Genomic DNA, 23,769 nt, shown 5'->3' with positions numbered 1-23,769 from the left:
TAAAAAGCTTGAACCCATCAGTAGGACCTCTCATGGCCAGTTATGCAAGGATACCTGCAACAGAAAAATCCACTGGCAATGGCAACAGTTTTGGCTATTCTTTAGGAATGGGTTAGACATTTGTCAGGCACTGCTGTAATGATACTAACAGGCCATCAATGGTAGTAGCTGCAAAGCGTTGCGAGTACCTGGGTATATAATAGCAGTGCCTGGCAAATGTGTATTTAATACTGTTGCACAAACCACAATTGTTAACTTTGCAAATGCGTGCTTTTAACAGAACTTCAGTAATGGCCATGCATACTGAAGGTACACTTGGTTTAGGGATTTTAATTGCACCAGTATTGCTTTTAGAGCTCCAAATAAGTCTTTAACTCTCAGAAGGCTGCTCTGAAATAACATTTTCATGCACTTCAAGCATAACATTTGATTTTACTACTTGATAAAGGGAGCAGAAAGAGAAACGCAGCAGGCTATGTTTTGTGTGTAATGGAGCAGGAACTGGGTGGTAATGTGCACCGTGATGAGCATGGCCATGGGACGTCAATCAAAGGGTAAACAACCTAACAAAAGCTACAAGCTTTGAGTCCCTCCTCATATCCCATCTCCCTCCTATCTGTACTACCATGCAATAGTTTTGGCTATTAGGCTGCGCTTTGGCTCCACATAATAGCCAAAATTAAAATAGAGTAAATGATGTAACGCTTGCAGTGAGAAACTTAGACTTCCTCTGAGGGCACATTGGTGTTTGTGTCTTTTATTGATTCATAGGATTAAACTTCAAAAAAGGAGAAATCAGTGAAGCAGCAAAGATAAAAGTGAACAATTGTAGGGATTCAGTCTGAAAGCCCCTACTTTTGATGTTTGCTCTCACAGGGGTTCAGAGAGGTCAGCATTGTTGCTGCTCCCTTCTAATCTCTACTTGCAACCAATAAAGTATCTGATCAGAAGCTATGCGGTCTGATATGAGTAGGTATCCAGTGATTCCATCGAATACAAAGCATCGAATGCAAAAGCATTGAATGCAAAAGCATCGAAAAAATTCCTTTTTTTAAGGTAAAGGTTTTATTTTTATTATAATGGGTTTTAAGGGGTAAATAAACGGGGGTTGGGAGGGACCCCCTCCATAAAAAAAATATGAAGAAAAAAAAGATGCTTTTTTTTCTATGCTTTTGCATTCGATGCTATCACTATAAACCATATGAGTGATATTAGAGTATATCCAGTAGTGCACAGGCTAAAATGGAAGCGCATTACATCCTCTGTAATCCATGCCCCACCCTAGTGAGATGGCACAATATTAATTATCATATATTATTATTATATTAATGTTAAGTTAACACTGATCATGTTTTACACCAGATATTATCATTCCACTTTAAATTTCACAGCAATGCTAAGCTGCAGAGTGTGCTACTGGCCTACCTTTGACTTTGACTTGGAATGTTACTTTATCTTCACTCGTCTCGCACGTGTAGCTCCCTTGGTCATGCTGGGTCATATTCTTGATGACAAGCTTGCGTTGCGTGCCCTGGGATGTGACTGTCGTCCTCTGGTCCTGTTTGACCTCGGTTTGGTCTCTTTTCCACACCACCACACCTCCTGCTGCTGACACCTCGCAGGCCAGCTCCAGGTTCTCGGATACAGACACCAACACTTCTGAGGGCACTTTTGACTTGTTGACAAATTTAAAAGCTTCCTCTAAATAAAAGAAGAATACATAAACATTTTCATCAAGGCAAATGGACAAAGAACCCAATTAATGCAGTATGTTCAGTAAGCAGGAACAAGTTCCTGACTTAGCCCTTAAACATATAAGTACTTGTTTTGCTGAGTATTTTCTGCCCATTTAGATGGTAGTAAAGGTAAAAAGAAGAGCACTATTTTCTCGTCTCTTCTGCAGATTCTCCATCTTTGAAAATGTCAGTCTGTAGGCTGAGACTTTCAATCTCACTCACACTGTGCCAGGTGGCATCACCCATGCTCATACCTGCTGCCTAGGCTAGATGTGGCCACCTGCCAAAGCCCAACAGTTCCCTGGATATAGGTCACATGCCTCAGGTGGAATGGGAGCATACCATGGTAACTGAGGAAAGGACAGGCAGAAAAGGAATATGTAGTGAAGACATCTTATCCATCAGAACCAACGTTGCCTGTAAGCTATGTAAAGTGTCCTTTTGATGGATAGTAGCACCTCTGCAGACTCCTTTTTTTAAAGATTCCCCCAGCAATCCCAATCAAAATTAAAGAAGGGAGAAGGGAGCCTTGAAGCTTCCAAGCTAAGAGACAGAAACCTCAACCAAAGAGGCACCCTGCCAAATAAGGCTTCAGCCCATGCATCCAAGGCCACACAGAAATGTCTTGCAAACGTATGCAGAAGCTACCTGAATAGGCACCCACTTCAGGAAAGCAGCCATGGGCAGAAAGATTCCTGTTGGAATGTACAACAATCACTTATCTAGGTGTTTTGTGCAGAGCCTCATAGCAAATCCTGATGCATGTATGATCTATCTGTAGATGGCCTTTGTTGTCATATCCCCATCCGCCACCAGAATTGCAGCCAAAGGCACAAACCGTCAATTCAGTTTTCTTCGGAACTGGCCATGTAATGTCTGAGGCTCCCCTAGGGTCGAGCCTATGCATCCTCTCCTCCATCTGGGATGGATGAGGTTATGGAAAGAAAGCTGCAATTTGTATCAAATGATTGATGGGAAAACTCACTTATGACCTTAGGTAACAAAGAAGACTTCAACCGAAGTGTCACTTTGCCTTTTATAAAAATCATGTTACAGCTGTCAGCTTGCTCGGCTGGTTAGCTGAGGTTACCGCTGCCAAAAAGCTGTCTTAATCGTAAGAAAGTGAAGTCACAGATATGCATGGGCACAAACAGCAAAGCCAATAGTTCCACCAAGACCAAATTCAGGTTACACTGCGCTTATATATACCATGCTGACCATCAACTTCTTCAGTTATTTCGAAGAAAGAGCTCTGCGTGGACTTCTGCATAAAGACTGATATCACAGACAGATATCCACTCACAGTAGACACCTGCAACCCTTCCTTTGCCAGTGACAACACAAACATAAGCACTCTAGTCACTGAAGCCAAGAAGGGTTCAAACTGTCGTGGATCATACCACCTGTAGAAATGCAGCCATCTGCAGTAGTAAAGCTTTTGCATACTCTGCAATCCAGCACTCACCATGAGGTCCAGCACTTCATTGGACAAGTCATGCCCTTCGAACCTCAGGAATTCCAGAATCGAGGCATGAAGCAGCAGTCCGCCGGGTCTGCGTTGATAATCTTGATGGTATGGTTGGCATCAGCAAGTGCCGTGGCAGTGTGATTCAAATATTAGCAAGGGCAGAGACTGCAGGCTGGACAAGGGATAATGACGGGTTTGCCGGTAAGCCGCCTTACCGTTAACGGTGCCCGATATTCCCAGTATTACTGGGATATTACAGGTGTCGGCAACAGCAGTAAATTACCATTCCATGGAGTCCCATTGACACTGCTAATGACCCTCAAGGACTTTGCAGAGGAGATAGCATCCATTAGAAAAATACATTGTCAGATGGTCATAGCCGTGGGTTTCACGTTCAAGTAGGTAGTGAGGCACAGATCAAATCATTAAAAATCTGAGACTGGCTTAGCTTTCACCAAGCTACCCAATGTTACCTCTATACACAAAGGCAAACAAATTGAAAGCTCTGAGTATTGACAGAGGTATTGCAAAGGAAATAAATGTGTGTACTTGCAGCAATTGAGCTTTGTTCATAGATTTGGAAATAAAGAAAAGAAAAGCAAAATCTTTTACCGGATGATAGACATATATTGGTTTGTTTCTCTAATGTTCAGACATCCCTCAACCTCTCCCAACTACCATGCTCACATCCAAGCATTAATCAAGAAATGTTATCCCAAAAAAATTAAAATACATGTCTAAAAAGGCATTAGCGCCTAGGAGTAATTGAAAGAAGAACAAAAATCTCCCGGGTAGGTAGGCAACAATATTTGACTTGCAATCCATTTCTAGCAACTGGTATCCTGCCCCTAGCCATGTGCACTTCTGTCAAGAAAAGTATGATGATAAAGGAGAATACAAAATGTGATGGCATAATTAATCCAATGACTCATAACGCCTGTGGTAATACGTGTATGCTCCACACAGTAGCATTCCATCCATTTTCGGATTGTCTGTGCCATTGAAGTATGGAACAAAACATCTGCAAACATGCAAGAGCCCACGTCTCTCCAAACATGGACCATTTTCTTGATGTTCCTACAGAGTTACGGTACAACCAGTGCTCCAGATTAGAATACATTGATTTTTTAGGGAGTAAAAAAGTAAGTTCCATTCCCAATGAGGGTACATATGTTTTGGCTGTAAAGCAAAATGTTTTTGTAATATTACTTTGTACCTAGCTATTCATGCAAATCAAATTAAAAGATAGATTTTGACCTTTTAGGCTCAGGCAGTAATAATAATAGTTTCTTCCAATGGTATGTCATGTACTGTCGGTCCAAACATGACCAATGAACTGTGTGAGAGATCAAGGACTGTAAGTGACTTCAATCCAGCACTCCAACTAAGTCAATGCCTAGTCTGGGATGCCCAATGGAAGCCCTTATTTATATATTTTTATGTCAAAGTTCTTTAAATCTGGATGATGAACCCTTATATAACGCCCCTTTCTTTGAATCCCCCTGACCTCACTGAGCCAAGAAGTAGGTTTGTTTTGCAAATTAAAAGGTTTATTTGAAGAATTAAACAATATATATATCACACTTTTATGAACAAAATAATATCTGAATAGCATACTTATGAAGATGGACGGTAATCAACAATGGGTAATATTACAAAATCAACAAGCTCTTTAATCACTTAGGAGTAGGAATAGGAAGGATACTGTAGCAGAGAATACTTTATATGATTCAAGGAAATGCAAGATGGGAAAGAATGCAACACAGAAATAACTTGATATGATTTCAATCAAAAGATAATGTGATCACTTTTTCCCCTGTGACTACTCCCTCCCCTCCACTATGCAATATGAAGAGGTGGAAATGAGGGCACACAGGTTTCAGGAATATTATCAATAATGCAGTTCAATCCCAGTTCCACCAGCAAGCTTAGAGAAAACAGGTATGATTTTAAAACAGGCAAAAATGCTTTTGAATGTGATTGCAATGAATAGAAAAATATGCTAAAATGATTTTAACTCACTAAAGGAGATTCAGGATAAGTAAGAATCACTTTGGATAGGTTCAGGTCAACACTAGTAATGATTCATGAAGGATTATCAGATTGAAAACGAATCCGTGCAGTTGCAAACAAGAAACAGCTATTTTGGCATGTGTGGAAATGGAGCTAAATGGCAATTCGCTGCAATTTCTCCGCGTGAAACTATAATGAATGTCGTTTTGGGTTCTAGGACGTGCGGTTCAAAAGTTACGGAGGTTTTTGTGAAGGTAGATTTTCAGATGACAGATTGCGCTTTACAGATTTGGAATCCACAGGATGGACACAGGATTCTATAATGCAGTTCTGGACAAGTGGAAATGGATTGAATAAGATTACTTTAAACTAAGAGATGACTATGCACAGTTCTAGACTAGATACTCACTCCTAGGCTTTAGAATGGAGTGGGCCTCGTCAAAGATCTGGTCAAGGGTTTGGCTTAACTCTCCACTTGACTGGTCTCTGGCACTCTGGTTTCTGCTCTCAGCACTGCACGGCGGTCTGGGTGGCCTCTTGGACTGGATCTGACGGTTCTGGATACATCGCTGCTTTCTGAGTCTGGACCTTGGTTCTAGCACAGGGTTCTTGGCTAGAACAGCTCAGCCCGGCTGTTGAAGGTGAGAGCCCCTTCGGAGTTTAGGGGTTAGAATCAGGTTGCTAGATTCTGCAGGCCTGCTGCAAAGAGTTCAGTTTTGGGTTAGGCCTCTGCTTCAGGGTTCTAGAGTTTGGTTCTAGAGTTTGGTTCTATCTGGAGTCTAGAGTCTAAGTTCTGGAGTCTGGAGTCCTGCAGGGTGCTGCACCAAGAAATCAGTTGAGTAGTGGAAAAAGGTGTGTCCCATCTGGGTCTCAGCAGTCCCTATTTATGTGTTTCCAAAGGGGGTGGGTAGGCTGATTCTACAATGCCCAACCGTCTAAGGATTTGATAGGTTTGAGGATTCCTTGTTCCCTGATTTGAGACAGGAGCAGTGTGTCATATGTGTCAGAGGGATGCTGTGTTTTATGGCTTAACTGAAATCCCTCCCCTTTGCTTTTTCATAGAAACTCTATTTTTCCCAAAAAACATATTTCCTAGATACACAAGTTGTTCATAATACATATACACATCACAGCTTAATTAAGGCATGTCTCTGTTCAAGTCCCACGTTCCTACAAGCTTGGGTTCCGAAATGGCCACTTATTCGCGCTTGTGGTGGGTTTCCCAATATTGGTTCTGCACCAAATTTTACACAGGCATCCACACTCCATCTGAGCACATCTCTGTAATTTCTGATGTTCATAGCACAAACACTGCAGCTGCAATATTAATAAATTCCGGGGTTTGGTCTCAGAATATCACACGGCGTCCAGCTTAGTCTTAAATCGTGAGGGAATTTTTCATTTTCACACTCTCAAAATTTTACATTTTTGTCAGTTTGATACACTTTGCTATAAGCATTTTTATAAAACATACATTTGCTTTCAATTCAATTCACATATCAGTCTGGTCCGCCACTAGAGCAGGGCTGAGTCAGATGGTCACATCTCTTGTTTCCTGCCAACACTTTGTTGACAGTTACACCCGAATTTAGCATATTCCTATTCAGTTGAAAGACTCTATTGTCCCTTTCTCCTGCCAGCAGAGATAATCCTCTCCCCATTTAATTAACATGTCCATGCGACATCCTCCCTTTTGGTGGGAAGGCCCAAGGTGTGAAGGGTTCTCAGGGGAAGCAAGCCATTTGGAGTTTTAACTACATCAGGTTACTTTCTGATCAATTGCAACATAGTTCCTTGTAAAAAAAAAAACATTTATACATTTGAAATAAGCAACATATCTTTAAATCCAGTCTTTTTCAACATTAAATCAATGTGTGGCACTCTATATGGCATTTTGATGGAATTCTCTTCTTTTGGCCTATTTAACTTCTGAAACACAGCTCTCCTGTCAGAATTATAAATCGCCAGCACCTGACAGAGGCGAATAACGGTACTACACCCATTTTCACAGCTGTCTTTCCATCAAGTTTCTTTAAAATATGATTTCTTTCTGAGAACATATGATTTTTGCTGACATAGTATTGATGTGGATTCTTGCAGCACAGTAATGTGGAACACCCAACAAAGAGGTTGGATTTATTAGGTGATTTGTGAGCCATGATTTTAGCAATTCTTGACAATCAAGAAAACGGATTTTCAAACAGCTCTGTGTTTTCTTTTGGCAATCAGCACTGCTATTTCCAAGTGGTTTCAGGCTACTTTGTGGGTAGCCCAATGGTGGTTTTCGGCAGTGATCTCCTGTGTTACCACTGATATAGGCAAAAGTAGATGGTGGCCTATTTTTCAGGTTTTCACTGCACACTTTCTGGTGATTTCTAGCGCGCAGCATGCTTCCCAGTGGCCATTATGATGTTTCTGCTGCCAGCAATGCACAGTGATGTTGCAGAGATTGGATGAGTGGGTTGATACATTCCACAGGACACAGGTTCTGTCTGTTTACAATTTGATGGTGGGAGTATTTTTACTCCCTATTTTTATTTTTGTGGAGTATTTGCCTATTTTTTGTGGGTAAAAGTGGCTGATACACCCCTTATCTGGGTACAACTTCCTGACGCACGGAAATTTGGCACGGATTCCAGTTGGGTTGCATGTGATGTTTTGCAAGGTGGAAATGGACGAGCAGCTTGCGACAGAGTGCTCATTTTGATGCATGATATAAGTGATTTGCATGTATTTAGTCTTTTCTGTAATGGCATAGATAAGTCAAAACTTGAGAGAAAGGCAGGTCTGCGGGTACAAATGTTAAGTTGCAAATTACTAGTCACGCATAAAAAGTGAATTGTCTGCTTAATTCTCTACATACACCTAGAACACAATTACTTACTCACAAAGGATACATTATAACTAGCCAACGGCTTGTGGTGAATGCAGAGAGAGGGGCATTCTGGAGTAGACAATGGAAGGGGATGGTGTCATGCTTTGGGGCCAGCATGGTGGCTCTGGGTATCTTGACCCAAATGGCAGTATAGGGCATTGGGGGATTCATGGTGACCTGTGGTGCTTGTCCCCATGCAAGCATAGGGAACTGTGACTTGCGTAGCACGCGAAATGATGGGACCAGCATGTTAGTGAGGGGCTCTCACACATTTTCATACATTCAATGTTGCATAGTGTCTTCCTTTGCTTGGCGTTTGGCACTGGCAGTACTGGAATAAAAAGAGGAGGTGTCATTTTTCCATGTCATGATATCTGTCGACTTCTGCTTCTTGTCATTACTATGAAATGGAACTCTTGGAATTGTTGGGTGATCTCATCCTGCTCCAATATGTTTGCTAAATTTTGCACACCGTCTTCATATTTTAGAGATGGGGAAGAGTATATAATCAGCCAGTGACATATACTATTCTTCTGCTCTCTATGGTTGCGCTGGAATCTTCACCAGTTGGTACCTAATGCTATGGTCTCTGAAACATCAACCAGATTCCCTCAGAGGTCCTGGGAGGTTTTTAGAATTTGACTTTTTCCTGTCAATGCAATCCCTTTCCAGTTGTCACTTTGTTACTTTCTGTTTGTTACCATGATATTTAACTGTAAAATGTATTTGTTTAACAAGCGTTTGATAACATATACGCAATGTGGGTTCTATAAGTGTTTATAGACAGTGATGGACCAGAATGAATGGTGCGTGTGGGCACTTTCCCACTGCAGCCACTCAAACTTGAAGCTATGGGACAATGTGAGTGCAACTCACACATTTTGTGTGACAAGCCGGATAGTGTTATTTCACCTAAGTTATTCATGTCTTCTAATACAAAGACTTTTTTCTTGGAGAGACGCCTTATACTGGTGGCCCAAACTTTAGCTTGGTCTCTCCTTAACAGTAAGGGAGACATGTAGTTTGTGATAGTCTTGGCAACAGGGTGATCATTACAATCAAGGATATTTTCCGATATTAAGATTGTCAGCCATTGTAAAGAGATCATCATTCTGTGCCCGAAGAAATGCATTGGGAAGTAACTCTGGAGAAATATTCATAAAAGATCTCGACAAAAAAAAAGATAATGAGTAGAGGACGCTCCAGGTCAATTCACAGGAAATGTGATGCAGCGAATGATCTAGCTAGTCAATATGAATGGGATCATTAAGAGAAGAACAAGTTACTTCTTACCTTGTAACGTTCTTTCGATGGGATGTTCCTCCGACGTATTCCTTATCTTTGATAGATCATCTCCCAGCTTGCTGGCCTGGGAAATTTTTTTCAGAAGAGGGCGCTGCGCGTCTACGTCCCTCGAGCCGATGTCCCTCGACGGCCTCTGTATCGGCGCCGACATCATCACGCGTTTAAATCGACCCGCGCAGTGTCCGTTGCTCAGTTCCGTTTTGACGTTAACAGTTGTTTTACATGAATTGGTTATTGACCTTGAAGGAGCGTAAACTGCAACTACAAGGGAAGTATTACTGCAGGGATGGATGGGAGGGGCGATAAGGAATACGTCGGAGGAACATCCCATCGAAAGAACGTTACAAGGTAAGAAGTAACTTGTTCTTCGAAGGGATTGTGTCCTCCGACGTATTCCTTATCTTTGATAGACTCCCATAGCAGTGGTGTGTAATTGGAGGTGGGAGTAAAACGCCATGTTTTCTTTTAGGAATGAGCCCAATGTAATACGGCTTTGCCAAACCTAGTCTCTTGACTAGAGGAGGAATCCAGGTTGTAAAATCTTGTGAAAGTATGTGCGGACGACCATGTGGCAGCCGCACATATGTCTCGAACCGGAACCCCTCTTTGGAGGGCCGAGGAGGCTGTGATACCCCTGGTTGAACGAGCCTGAATATTTTGAGGAGGCTCTTTCCCTGCTAGTTTGTAACATTCCAGGATGGCCAAAATAATCCATCTGGAAATGGTTTGTTTTGTTATCGGTAGGCCTAATTTGTGCCCTGAGTAACCTACGAACAGTTGGTCTGCTTGCCTAATCCTAGCAAGTCTGCTGATGTAAAAGCTTAAAGCCCGCTTTGGGTCCAGCCTATGTAGCCTTTCTTCCTCTTTCCCCGGATGGGGAGGTGGATAGAATGAAGCTAAGGTAATTTTCTGAGTGATGTGGAATTGAGAAACCACCTTTGGGAGGAAATTAGGCTTCACCTGTAGGACAACCTTGTCTTTATGAAAAATTGTATGAGGGGGTTTACAAGATAGAGCTTGTAATTCGCTCACCCTTCTAGCAGATGTTATAGCCACTAATAAAACAGTTTTAAGGGTGAGAAATCTTAGCGAACAAGAGTGGAGTGGTTCGAAAGGAGTACCCATCAGGAAATTTAAGACTAAATTTAAGTCCCATAAAAGAACCTGGAAAGGTCTTGGAGGGTAGACAGTAGTTAATCCCTTTAGAAATTGTATTACTAAGGGTAATTTGAAATACAAAGGCTCCTCTGCAGTGCGCTTGAAGATCGATAGCGCTGCGAGATAGCCCTTGATAGTGCCAACTTGAAAGCCTGAATTTGCCAAGTAGAGTAGAAAGGATAACACCGTTGGTGTACCACATGAAAAGGGGTTGATATTCTCTTCTCTACACCAGCTGCAAAATTTGTTCCAACGGCAGCGGTATAAAGACTTTGTTGCTGGCCTTCTGGCCGAAAGCAACACTTCCATGACGTGATCAGGGAGGGCCCAATCCTTGTATCTCAACCTTTCAGAAGCCAGACGTGAAGGTTGAGGGTTCTGATGTCTGGATGGAGAACCTGACCTCCCTTCTGTGAGAGAAGATTCTCCTTGAGTGGAAGACAAATTGGAGGGCAGATGGACATGTTCAGAAGGTCCGGGTACCACTTTATCCTGGCTCAGTCTGGGGCAATTAGGATCATGGTCCTCCGGAATCTTCTCAACCTCCTGATCATTTGAGTAATGACAGGGACTGGTGGAAACGCATACAGGAGTGGAAACTCCCAGTCCACTACGAACGCGTCCCCTAGAGCTCCTCTTGGGGGAAATTCCCTTGAACAAAACAGATCGCACTTTCTGTTGGTACTGGTAGCAAACAGATCCACTTGAGGGGTTCCCCAAAGGGCGAAGATCTCCCGAAGGATTTCCTGAGCTAGTTCCCACTCGTCGGAGACTGTGCTCTGCCTGCTCAGAGCGTCCGCCGTCAAGTTCTTCTCTCCGGCTAGGTGAACTGCCGATAGAGAGATTCCTTCCAGAATTGCCCAAAACCAGAGCTGCATTGCCTCTCTGCACAGTGGCAGTGATCCTACGCCTCCTCTTTTGTTGAGGTAGTGCATGGCCACTGTGTTGTCCGTCATTATCAGGACATTTTTCCCCTGTACAGATGGCAGAAACTCTTTCAGCGCTAGTCTGATTGCTCTCAGCTCTAACAGGTTGATATGTAGTCTGGTCTCCGATGGAGACCAACGACCGCTGATGGTCAAGTCGTTGGGATGGGCTCCCCACCCCGTGAGTGAGGCATCTGTGACTACTGTTATCTCCGGCCATGGTTGCCAAAACAGTTCCCCCTTCAAGATGTTTTTCTGGCAGGCCCACCACTGAAGGTCTCGAGCCACCTTGTCCGGAATCTGAAGAAGGTCTGTCATTCTCCCTGAGAATTGCGACCACTGAGTTCTCAGTGCCCACTGAAGAGATCTCATTCTTAGGCGAGCCTCTGGCACAAGGAAGATGCAGGATGCCATGAGGCCTAGCAACCTCAAAAAGTCGAAGGCTGGGAGACGTTGGGCATTTTGAAACTTGGTGACCATCTGCAGAATATCTTGAGCCCTCACCTCTGGTGGCGAGGCTTTTCCCAGGGAAGTGTCCAGGACCGCTCCAATGAACTGGAGTTTCTGTGATGGTATCATCTGTGACTTATTTAAATTGATGGAGAAGCCCAGTTTGTGAAGGAAGTGGCAGACATAATCTAGCTGGATCTGAGCTTGTTCTGAAGATACAGCTCTGATCAGCCAATCGTCCAGGTAGGGGTAGACGTGGATCCCTTCCCTCCTTAGACTCGCAGCCACTACGGACATTAGCTTGGTGAAGACCCTCGGGCGGAGGTCAGCCCAAATGGCAGAACTCGAAATTGATAATGAGAGCCGCCAATTGCGAACCTCAGGTATTTCCTGTGTTTGAGATGGATTGGCACATGGAAATAAGCATCCGGGAGGTCCAGAGATACCAGCCAGTCCTGGAGCTGGAGGGCCTGAAGGATCTGAGAGAGAGTTACCATCTTGAACTTGTCCTTCCTGAGGAACTTGTTAAATTCTCGTAAGTCCAAGATAGGTCTCAGTCCTCCGTCTTTATTCGGTATGAGAAAGTAGGGGGAGTACCAGCCCTTGTTCTTCTCCGCTACAGGTACCGGTTCTATGGCACCTTTCTCTAGCAGGTCTACAATTTCCTGCAAGAGGAGCAGATCTGGAACTTTCAGAGAGCTGTTCCCCGGTGGATGACTCTGAGGGATGCGTAGAAAAGGCAGGCAGTAACCTTGGGCAACTGTCTCCAATGCCCAAGCATCTGACGTAATAGCCTGCCATTCCGTCAGATGTTGAGTTAACCTGCCCCCTACTGGTGTTTTGTGAAGAGAGTCCTCAGAGCAGTTTGGAGGCGGCTGATGCAGATGCTGAGGGTAAAGAGGCACCTGCTGCGGCTTTTGTATTTTTACCTCGTCCACCTCGGGTGAATCTTTTCTGACCCCTTTGAACCGGCTGTCCTCTGCCTTTTCCGAATGCGGAATAGAAGCAAAAGGATTTACCTCTCTAAGAGGTTCCTGAGGGGCGATATGGTGTCTGACGGATTGCAGCTCCTAGGGATTTTGCTGCTGCCTTTGATGTTTGTAGTTTTTCTAAACTGTCATCCGCCTTCTTACCAAACAAAGAAGAGCCATCAAAGGGCATATTCAAGAGTCTGCTTTGCACATCTGGAGCAAAACCAGACTTTCGCAACCAAGCAAATCTCCGGGTTGTTGTACTTGCCGCCATGGCCCTGCTGATGCTGTCAGCAGAATCGATGCCAGTTTGAAGGGATTCGCACATAGCGTCTTTACCATCCTTGATGATGTTTAGGAACGCTTCCCTTTCTTCTCCCTCCGGGAGGCAGTCAGCCGCTGATGAAGCACACTCCCAAAGTGTGTGGCTGAACCTTGCGAGCGTACAAGTAGCATTGATGGATTTCAACGCCATGCTACATGCGGAAAATACTTTTTTGGCCATAGAGTCATATCTCTTATCATCCCTATCCTGTGGGACAGTAGGGTAAGCTGATTTACTACCTGCTGAAGTAGCTGCCTGAACAACCAGACTCTCCGGAGTTGGGTGTTTGGATAAATATTCAGGGTCAGCAGAAGACACCCTATATTTAGCTGATAATTTTTTGTTAACCGCCGGGATTACCTCAGGTGTTTCCCAGTTTGCCAATATTCTCCTTTGTAATGCCGCATGAAATGGCACCACAGGATCCTCCTGTGGACCTTTGACCAAGATGTCTGTGAGGTCGTCTTGCTGAAAAGCATACGAGGGTGTGGACCACCCCATAAACTCTATTATTCTTGCCATCAAGGTTCTATAAGGGGTTTCAGCATGTTCCCCTGGGTCTGGTGTGGCAAATTCCACTTCTGGGGAAGTGTCCAACCCACTTGCTTCCTGTAGGGATTCATGGAGGTCTTTCAACCTACCTTCCTCAGAGGTAAATTCCTCTGGTGCAGGAGTTGCAGATCCCTGCAACTCAAAAGGTCTTTCCTGATCCGAATCCTCCCCTTCTTCATAAATAGAAGATAAGACTCTGGAGTGATCAGGTCTTGAAAATGGTATAAATCCCATTTCCAGAGCAGAAAGAGCCAAATTCGTCATGATTGGCTGAGAAAACGTCGACGTCATCGACGCGGACGTTAAAGGCTTCGAAGCCATCAAAGCCATCGAAAAAGGCGTCGAGAAAGGTGGTAGAGGCCTCGATGAACTCGAGAGTATCGGGATTCTACTCGAGGTTGTCGACGACATTCTCGTGCTCGAGGCTCTGGGTATGGCCACTGGCTGTGAGGTGGCCGTGGGTTTATCCTTTCTCGGCGTCGACGTCAGCGTCGAAGACGGCGTCGACTCGACTGACCTGTGCGTCGAAGAACCCTTCGATAACGGCGTCGATGACGCCGATATATGTGTTGAAGGGATCGTCGACGACGGCGTCGACGACGGCGTCGAAGACGCAACTTTGCCTTTACTCGAGGGTTCGTGATGCTCTCGAGTGGCTTCTTTCGCCGGGTGCTGCGACTCGCGGCTTTTTTTCGGGTCTTTCACCCAGGGTATCACCCTCAGCAGTCTTCAAGGGGGTCGAAGCCGCTTTCTCGAAGACGCTTAGCATCTTTTTCCTGAATTCCTCCCACTCAGCCTGAGAGCTATGTTTTGTGGGGCAGGAGACCCTTTTTGGGGAAACGGAAGAAGACGAAGACGAGGAAGGGGATCTTCGACGTCTCTTTTTTGAATGCTTAGATCTCAAAGAGTGATGGGAACTGCTTCGAGGCCTAGAACGAGAATGTCTTTTGTGATGGCGAGGAGACGAATGTCTCGATTCCGCCGAGGAAAATTTCGAAGAAGTTTTAACTGCCTTACCTCTCTCGAGCTTCCCCTTACGCTCCTTCAAGGCTTTCGCCGTCATGGACATGCAGTCCTCGCAATCCGAACAATGGTGCTCGATTCCCAGGCACCATAAACAGATCCTGTGAGGATCCGTCAATGACATTTTCTTTCCACAGTCTCGAAGTTTTTTGAAGCCGGACCGTGGAGTCGCCGTTTCGGGTGAGGAAAGTCGGTATTCACGAGGAATAATGATTATATTTGACTGAAGAACTGAGCAACGATATTCCGAGGCCCCACAAAGCGCGGAAAAACGGAACTGAGCAACGGATGCTGCGCAAGTCTATTTATACGCATGATCACGTCGGCGCCGATACAGAGGCCGTCGAGGGACATCGGCTCGAGAGACGTCCATGCGCAGCGCCCTCTACTGAAAAAAAAATTCCGAGGCCAGAAAGCTGGGAGATGATCTATCAAAGATAAGGAATGCGTCGGAGGACACAATCCCTTCGAAATATGTTTTGCAAGACAAATAAAGAGATGTAAAATGATGACAAGTCTAAGAAGGAGAAGGAGATTTCTGAAGGAGGTTTTTTTTATTCTAATGTAAGTTCAATGTGCCTATATTCCAATGTAACAATTCAAATGAAAAGCTCAACATAATGCCACTCTAAAAGAAGTGTCACAACAGAGTGTTTTAGCCAAAGACAGGCATTGCTCATAGATGTTTGACAACTGCAGATCCATGTCACCCTCAATCAGGCTTGTCATTGAGATGAGGATCACCTGCTATGAGAGTTAGGGTATGAGAAGAGAATACACTGAACAGCGCCAAAGGTGTGCCAACTTTAAACATGGGGTTAAAAAAGCCCTTATATTGTTTAGAAAAAAATAATTTCCTGCAATTATCTACACACAAAATAGCTCTGCCGCAGCTGTATCAAAGGATTCCAACCTAGAATTAAAGCACTAGGACAAGCTGTGTGTAGGCACATTTTCACTGAGGGTTTGATATGCAACCCTTCAGGTGAACTAGACAGTTGGGAGAGCTAATATTTACTGGCTGGGAGGAGGAATCAGCATTACCTCTTGCATCTCCCAATGTATGGGTAGAAGACCCTGTCACACCAGCAAAGCAACTCAGGGCACATATTATTAAGTGGCTGTGAATAATACCACATATAAATGATAACATTGGTCGATAAAAGCACTTTAATTCACATGCTATATTAGTTTCCAGTTTAAGGGTTGGCCAGGTGTTTTTAATACTAGCATGACATAGGCTTCATTTACAACATGATCTGCACAAATAGTGCAACCCGGGGTACATTGGTGAACAAGCCATCTGAGGGACTTAACCCTAATGCTGCCCACAAATCTAAGTGCATAGAATCATGCAAAATCTTCATGCTGTGCTAATGCTTAAAATAGCTATCTTGCAGGGTAACCTAAGCCGAATTGGCTGCTTGTGAAAACTGGGGGGCTGGCAGGTTGGTGGGGGTGGAGGAGTTCAGAATGTATTTATCTTCATATTTCACTCCGCAACTCCTGCTTTATCAGGTCTCCAGGCTTCTGGAGGATGGAGGGAGACACACACCTATTGCATATATTTCCATTTCAGTCTGATTGATATAATTAACCATTCAAATATGGAAATGATTTCCAATGGGCACATTTTGTTGAAGTGAATTAACAAATGAGTAAGTAGTGATTCCTAAAATTCCAGACGGCGCAAATGTCTACAGAGTACGGACCGCATAAACCTTGCATTGCTGTGTCTTGCCACTTACAGTGCATAATGTGGTTTTAGTTGAAAAGTACTTACTCATTTGTCATCTACTTTATAGGTTGTATACTAATTGACCTTTTCACAACTGACCTCGGGAGAATTGACCTCGGGAGAATTAATCTAATTTAGAAGGTCAATTAGGACATATATGCGGGGGGAAACCCCCGCAACCCCTACCCAATCCAAAAAACCCTGCAATCTCCCACCCAATCCCCTTATAGTATTTATAATCCAAAACCAACCCAATACATATATAAAATGACTAAAATAATATAAAGGTCAATTGTGCAGAAGGTCAATTAGGACCACTATAATTAGCTCAATTGTGCAAAAGGTCAATTTGGGTAATACCACTTTATAAGCTGGACTGGACTTTGTAAAAAAGGATTATCTATTCAGAACCTTCTATTGGTATTTAACAAAGGTGGTATGTGTTGTTGGTGCTGTGGTTTTTGTAACTACTCTTTATATGCAATTAATGGGCAGCAAGGAATAAGTTACTTACCTTACCTGCAACACAACCAGGCATACAATGCTTAATCGGGAGGAGGAAAAAGGGGCGCACCTTCAGGAAAAAGTCATATCTTAGGTGAAAAGATGCCTTTGGACAGCTTGTCTAACTCTGGACTCCTCCGTTGAGTCTCGGTTGATATAGAGGAACCTAGTGAAGGAGTCAATACTGGAGAAGAAGGCAGGAATAATAATAATTTACCATTTATATAGCGCTACGAACCCTCAGGTATCTGAGCGCTACTTATTATTATCCACGGTGTGTGGTGCTCATTTATCGACCTCGGAAGGATGAAAGGCTGAGTTTGGCCCTGCAGGGATTCGAAACTGCGTCAGCAGACTCTGCACAGATGTCAAAGCGAGCGCTCTACTCGCTGCACTATCAGACCGGCTAGTAGATGAACAGCCCTTGTGGAATGGGCCTTAGGTTGATGAGGAAGCGGCCTGTTGGCAAGTAGATGGAAAAAGTAAATACAAGCCAACAGCCATTGGGAGATGGAAGCCTTGGACAGCACGTTGCCGATGGATGTAGGCCCAAACAGCCCGAACAGCTGCAAGGACTTTCGGGATGTCTTGGTACGAGCAACATAGTACTTAGCGCTTGCATTACATCCAGAGAGTGGAGGGAGCACTCAGCAGGCATGGAAGAAGAGCCAAAGAACCCTGGCATTACTAAAGGGTCAATGAGGTGAAAGGACAAGGGCACCTAAGTCACGACAGGTAACAGGACCGAAAAAGTTGTGGAAGACCAGATAAGGCGGCATGACAGAGAGAGCCTTGATTTCACCAACCCTCCTGGCTGACGTGGTGATGACCAAGAAAGCTGTCTTTCATGACAGGAACTTGATTGCTGCCTTATTTAAATGCTCAAAAGGATGTCCCATCGATTTGGAAAGCATAAGATTGTGTTCCCAAGCGGGTGCTAGAGCACGCACTGGTGGAAAAGCAAGGAACAGGCCACGAAGAAATTCTTTGATAAGGCTATGAGACCACAACAAAGTCACAGAGGGGGTATGATTGAAGTGGAATATGGCACCAAAATGAACTTTAAAAGAGCAATGGGCCAGGCCACTTCGTGCCAGCAAAGTACATTTGGCAGTATTTGCTGCGGTTGGAATTGGAAGGTGTCCACTCGGCGAATCACACACCAACTTGAAAAGCGTTTCCATTCTGCTATTGTAACAGGAGATAGCGGGAGGTGCCCGAGCCTTCGCTAAGATGTGCCTGCAATCCTGAGACATTTCTGCATGTCAAAATGCCAGTGAAGCAGGAGACAGGCCGTCATATTGAGTGAGGCAGGGTCTTGTTGAAGGACCGTCCCCTTGTTTCTGGATAGGAGGTCGTACGTTGGCGGAAGCCTGATGTGTGGTGCCGAAGACAGAGCTAGGAAATCTGAGTACCAAAACTGTCTCGGCATTGCTGGGCCACTAAAGTCACTCTGCACTGCTGTAGTTGGAAGGCGGAAAGGACCCTGGCATGAGGGGGAAAGGCATACAGAAACTTTTCTGTCCACGGCAGCACAAAGGCCTCCCAAGGCTGCCTGGTTGTGGAGATCTGCTTGAGAATGCACGACACTGAGTTGTCCCTGGTGGAAAATATTCTGGTGTCTTGTGTCCCCCACGTCTAAAAGATATGTAGAGACTGACTGTGTAGGAGCTCCCACTCATGGCAGGAACAAGGTTCCCTGCTGAGGGAATCAGCAATGGAGTTATGGAGGCCTAAAAGGTGAAATGGAGACGGGAACATCCTGTGAGAAAGAACAAAATGCCAGAGGGATTGCATTTCTGTGGACAGGACAGGAGACCTGGTGCCGCCTTGCTTCTGGATATAAAACATGGTGGTCATGTTGGTGGTTAACAAACGCACCACTTTCCCTTGCCAGTGGAGGGAAAGGATTTCAGAGCTCCAGAATACTGCCTTCAACTCCAGAACGTTGATATATAAGGGCTTCTCTACTTCTGGTCAGAGACCTTTGGCGTGAGGTCGCTGTGTGGGCTCCTCAACCTTCCAAAGACACATCCTGATGGCTGGAAGTGAAGAATGGAGCTCCATGCATGAGGTTGGTGCATAGGGCGTCTTGGAAGGAATGTGTAAGGAACACATTTTCGTCAAAATGCCCGGTGGCTTGTTGCCAGAGGGCATATAGAAACTCTTGCGAAGCTAGCAGTGCTCTATTAGAGGAAAACAAGCAGACATCATCCTTAGGAGGGATTTGAGTGTCCAGATTGAGATGACCTGCTTTCATGAGGTGCTCTCGTCTTCCCTGCAACTCATGATATCTCTGCGGTCATGCGCCAAACGGGCCTCACATTTTCTGAGGACTGATGGTCTTGAAGCTGTTTAGATTGTATTCTACTGCTTCCAGTCCCAAAGAAAAGTAAATGTTTATATTTGCAAGTGAATAAATTAGACAGTCACAAACATACATTTTTTAAATGTATTTATTAAGTGTTTGACATTGCAACAAGGCATGTATGAAAAAGTTACTGAGCATGGCAGTATCAATTTACCAGTGATTGCATCACAAAACGATGATACTTTTCATTACATGAGCAAAGAACATAGCACAGAGTAATAACATGCATGATTGTAAACAACAAGTTATCAGGTGCAGAGGGTATCAGGTAATAAAATCGCAGCAAAAATCGCAGTAAAAAAAAAAAAATAGCAGCAAACATGCCGTGGTTTGACCCGGTAAATGTGTACCCCAGCTTAAATGGTATAACAGGTCTGGGGGTTGCGGGGCTGTCCCCCGCATTCTTTATATGATTGTGGCACAAAAAACCACAGCATTTTTGCCACGATATTTTGTAATCACAGCCATTTTTGCCACCATTTTAAGACATGGAACCGTGCAGAGGGGATCAGGGAGATTTGCCTCTCCAGATGTACTGTCAGTAAGTAAATGTAAGTACGCTCGGAAGAGTGGCCAGATGTGAAGGGGCCTGCTACAGGCCGGTTGTAGGGACGACCAGCGTTCTTCCAGATCTGATGCCCAGGTGACATCCCAGAGTCACTGTTCTACGGTAGGACTAGCAGGCCTGAGCCGTAACAGCAGTATACAGCGCACTGCAATGATCATACATATGCTAGCAAGTTTACAGTGGGTCCGCCGAAGCGTTGAGAACTCATGGAGTAGGCAGTTCATAGGGCATGGCTCAATAGTGTAGTCAAGCATTTCAGACACAGCATTATAGACCCCGCCCCAATACTCTGAAACACTGGGGCTGGCCCAAATCATGTGAAGATAGCAAGCATTGTCTGAGTGGCATCTGGGGCAGTGGGGGGGGGGTCGCGGGAAAAGAGGTGGAGTCTAGCTGGGGTGTAGTGAAATCTGTGTAGTACCTTAAATTGAATAAGGCGGAACCTGGTATTGAGGGACACTAAGTGTGACTGCATACACATAGTTTCCCAGCCTTTGTCAGTAATGTCGATACCCAGATTGCTGCCCCAAGCCGCCTGTAACTTAGTCAGTGGTTCGCTAGCAAGCTCCTGGAGCAGATTATATATTCTGGAAATTATCCTTCTGGTCAATGCACCCTCCATAATTAATAACAGAAGTGGTTTGTCGGGGGGCAACGCGGGGAACTCATGCCATGCCTCCCTGAACGTTCGGCCTAATCCTGAATATTGTAGCCAACAGAAGGTCTGTCTACAAGGATGTCTAGGCAGGTCGGGCCGCACAACAAAGGAACCCATAACAAACACATCACCCCATGTGTAGTATCCGTTAGCCGCCCACATATCCACAGCAGTTTTGCTTATTTTAGGGATCTCCGGGAGCAGGTTCCAAAGCAGCAAATCTCTATTAAATGGGGAAGGGTGGTCGACCAGTCGCCATATTTTATCCCATGCCAGAGCTGTGGTGGCTGCAGGACTAGCCACCTGAGGGTCTTTCCACAGTGGGGGTAGAACCACGGACCGGGCGTTGCGGGACCCCGTTGCATGTCGCTTGATCTTCACATGTTGGAGTAGTGGGCCCTCAGTGAACCAGAAGGCAGCAAATTGGGCCTGAGCCGCTAGCCAGTATTTCTCAAAGTCCGGGGCAGCAAATCCTCTGCGGCTGTATGGTCTAGTGAACGTGGCCCATTTTAGTCTTACCGCTTCAGAGTGCCAAAGGAAGCTGTTCACAGCGGCCCTCAGCGCATCAAACAGTGATGCTCCAGGCCATATCGGAATGTTTAGAAAGCGGTACAGTAATTGTGGCAGTAGAATCATTTTAAGGAGTGATACCCGGCCAGCGAGTGATACAGGCAGTTTCGCCCAAGTACTCAGTTTAGGCAGAGGTTGCTGCAGGTAGCACCCAAAGTTTCGATCATAAAGTGAGGCCTGTTGTCCCGTGACAATGACCCTGAGGTACTTAATCTCAGTGGGAGACCATGGAAATCCCATGAGATCACTTGGGGCGGTTGTGGCGTCTGTTAAGGGGAACAGTTAGAACTTGGTGCAGTTGACACGGAGTCCAGATAAGTGCCCAAAGTGGAGAACATCACTCTTGATGGGAGCAAGATTATGCTCTGGGTCTCTAATGTATAGTAGTGCGTTGTCTGCATAGATATGATCTCGAAGATGGCCGAGAGCCTGACCCGCCCCCCCTATGGGCATGCTTTTGGCGCATCAGGTCGGCCAGAGGTTCGATGACCCACAGCAAAGATGAGCGGGGAAAACGGGCAGCCCTGACTTGTCCCCCTGCAGATGTCAAATGGGAATGAGAGCAGGCCGTTAGTGCAAACCCTGGCTACGGGCAGCGTGTAAAGTAGTTGTATCCACCACATGAAACAGCGGCAGAAATTCCATTTTCCAAGAACAGCCCAGAGGAAGTGCCAGGATACCGAGTCAAAAGCCTTCTGGATGTCAAGGGCTGCTGCCACCGCACCCACCCTTGGATCGACTCGGGCAAGGATAATGAATAGGTGCCTCAGATTGAGTGCTGTGGAGTGGCCACGCACGAATCCGGATTGATCCGGGTGTATTTCATATGGCATACAGGGGGTGAGTTGGAGGGCCAGCACCTTAGCCAAAATGTTAACGTCACTATTAATGAGTAAGTTGGGGCGATATGAGCCACATTGTGTAGCAGGCTTACCAGGCTTGAGAAGAATGGTTATCACCGCTTGGGCGGCAACATCCCCCTCACATAGGATTTGTCCCAGAGGGCACACAAGTGAGGTGTGAGGTGAATTCTGTAGCTTTTATAAAAGTCCATGGTGAGTCCGTCCGGACCGGGAGCCTTGCCGGCTGGCAGAGCTACTATTGCTCTAGAGATCTCCTCGGCACTCATCGGGCAGTCAAGGGCTTCCCTAGCTTCCTCAGAGAGTACTGAGAGTGGGAGGTTGTCTAGGAACGCCTCTATGTCTGGGCCGGATGCCACGTCACTCTTAGCATGGATTGTTGCATAAAAGGAACGAAACACCTCATTGCTGTCCGATACAGAGACGACAATTAGACCAGCAGCATCCTCAATGGTCGGAATGTGTCGGTCTCCATCCTCCTGTCGCACCACTCTCACCAGCAGTCTGCCCGGGCGTACCCCTTCCCCGTACTGTCTTGCTGCCCCCGGCCTGTCCAGGAATTTCCATTCCCTGTCAGCAAGGCTTCTAAAATTGTTCAGTGCATTTATTATTTCGCCTTGCGCAGTACGTGCCGGGTTCGCCATGAATTGTGTTTCAAGTAGCTTAAGGGAGGCTTCGCTGTCACGGATTTTTCGGTGGATGGCCTTAACAATCCCCCATTCTTTAGCAAGAGTCCTACTGCAGACGTAGGCTTTAAAAGCCTCCCAGAGAGTAGAGAGGGAATACCCGGTACCCAAGTTTATTTCTAAATAGTCGTCGACACACTTCCCTAGCTCGGCCTCGAATGCTGGATCTAGCAGTGCTTGGGGTTTGAGTCTCCTGGGGTGTCCTGAGATGTGCCTAGCCTCCCAAGTAAGAGTCAGGGTGACCAGGGAGTGGTCCGAGTAGGTCCTAGGCAGTATATCTGCTCCCATCAACCAGTTTATTAGTGTCCCAGATACCATCCACCGGTCAATCCTGGAGTGCGAGTCATGCACTGTTGAGTAAACTGAGTACCCGTGAGATGTGGATGTAACAATCTCAAGGAGTCCTAAACCCTCAACCTAGGTTGCCCCTGAATTATGGTCTGGTTGGCCCTAGACAATTGTCGAGACCTGCTGCTGGACCTGTCTAGGTTAAGATCAACAATGGTATTAAGGGGGTACACTGCCAGCAGGTCTATCACTTGGGTGTAGAAGTCTGGGTCGTCGAGGTTGAGCCCATATATGTTCAACATTATCACCTCTAAGCCATTCACCAGAACGTAGCTCCCAAGTGGATCTACATAGGAGGCCTTACATGCCCAACCTGCCCAGGGTACCGTGTTCGAACTAGCCTATTGCATTTGTATGCATTTGAGCCTATCTGAACTAGCCTTCGCCACCTTGTATGCACCTGAGCTTATCTGAACTAGCCTACGCCATCTTGTATGCACCTGAGCTATCTGAACTAGCCTACGCCATTTTGTATGCACCTGAGTTTATCTGAACTAGCCTACACCATTTTGTATGCACCTGAGCTTATCTGAACTAGCCTATGCTATGCCATTTTGTATGCACCTGAGCTTATCTAAACTAGCCTGCGCCATTTTGTATGCATCCGAGTTCATATGAACCAGCCTGTTCCATCTGTAGTTGGAAATACCCGACTAAAAGGTAA

General features: G+C 45.3%; 1 protein-coding gene across 12 annotated transcripts in view; it reads right to left on the bottom strand.

Moving 5' to 3' along the window:
* The window catches only part of OBSCN (obscurin, cytoskeletal calmodulin and titin-interacting RhoGEF), a 3,169,051-nt gene that overhangs the window by 2,691,134 nt on the left and 454,148 nt on the right, over positions 1–23,769 (bottom strand). For all 12 annotated transcript variants that reach the window (XM_069647058.1, XM_069647065.1, XM_069647061.1 and 9 more), the window contains exon 9: positions 1,426–1,701. In XM_069647058.1, the coding sequence (XP_069503159.1) occupies positions 1,426–1,701 (276 nt within the window). The remainder of the gene's footprint in view (positions 1–1,425; positions 1,702–23,769) is intronic.

Source organism: Ambystoma mexicanum, chromosome 2q (genome assembly GCF_040938575.1).
Source record: "Ambystoma mexicanum isolate Mex_15411 chromosome 2q, UKY_AmexF1_1, whole genome shotgun sequence".
In the NCBI taxonomy this organism is placed as follows: Eukaryota; Metazoa; Chordata; class Amphibia; order Caudata; family Ambystomatidae; genus Ambystoma; species Ambystoma mexicanum.
The sequence above is the reverse complement of the archived record's forward strand: the minus strand, read 5'-3'. Positions and strand labels throughout refer to the sequence as shown.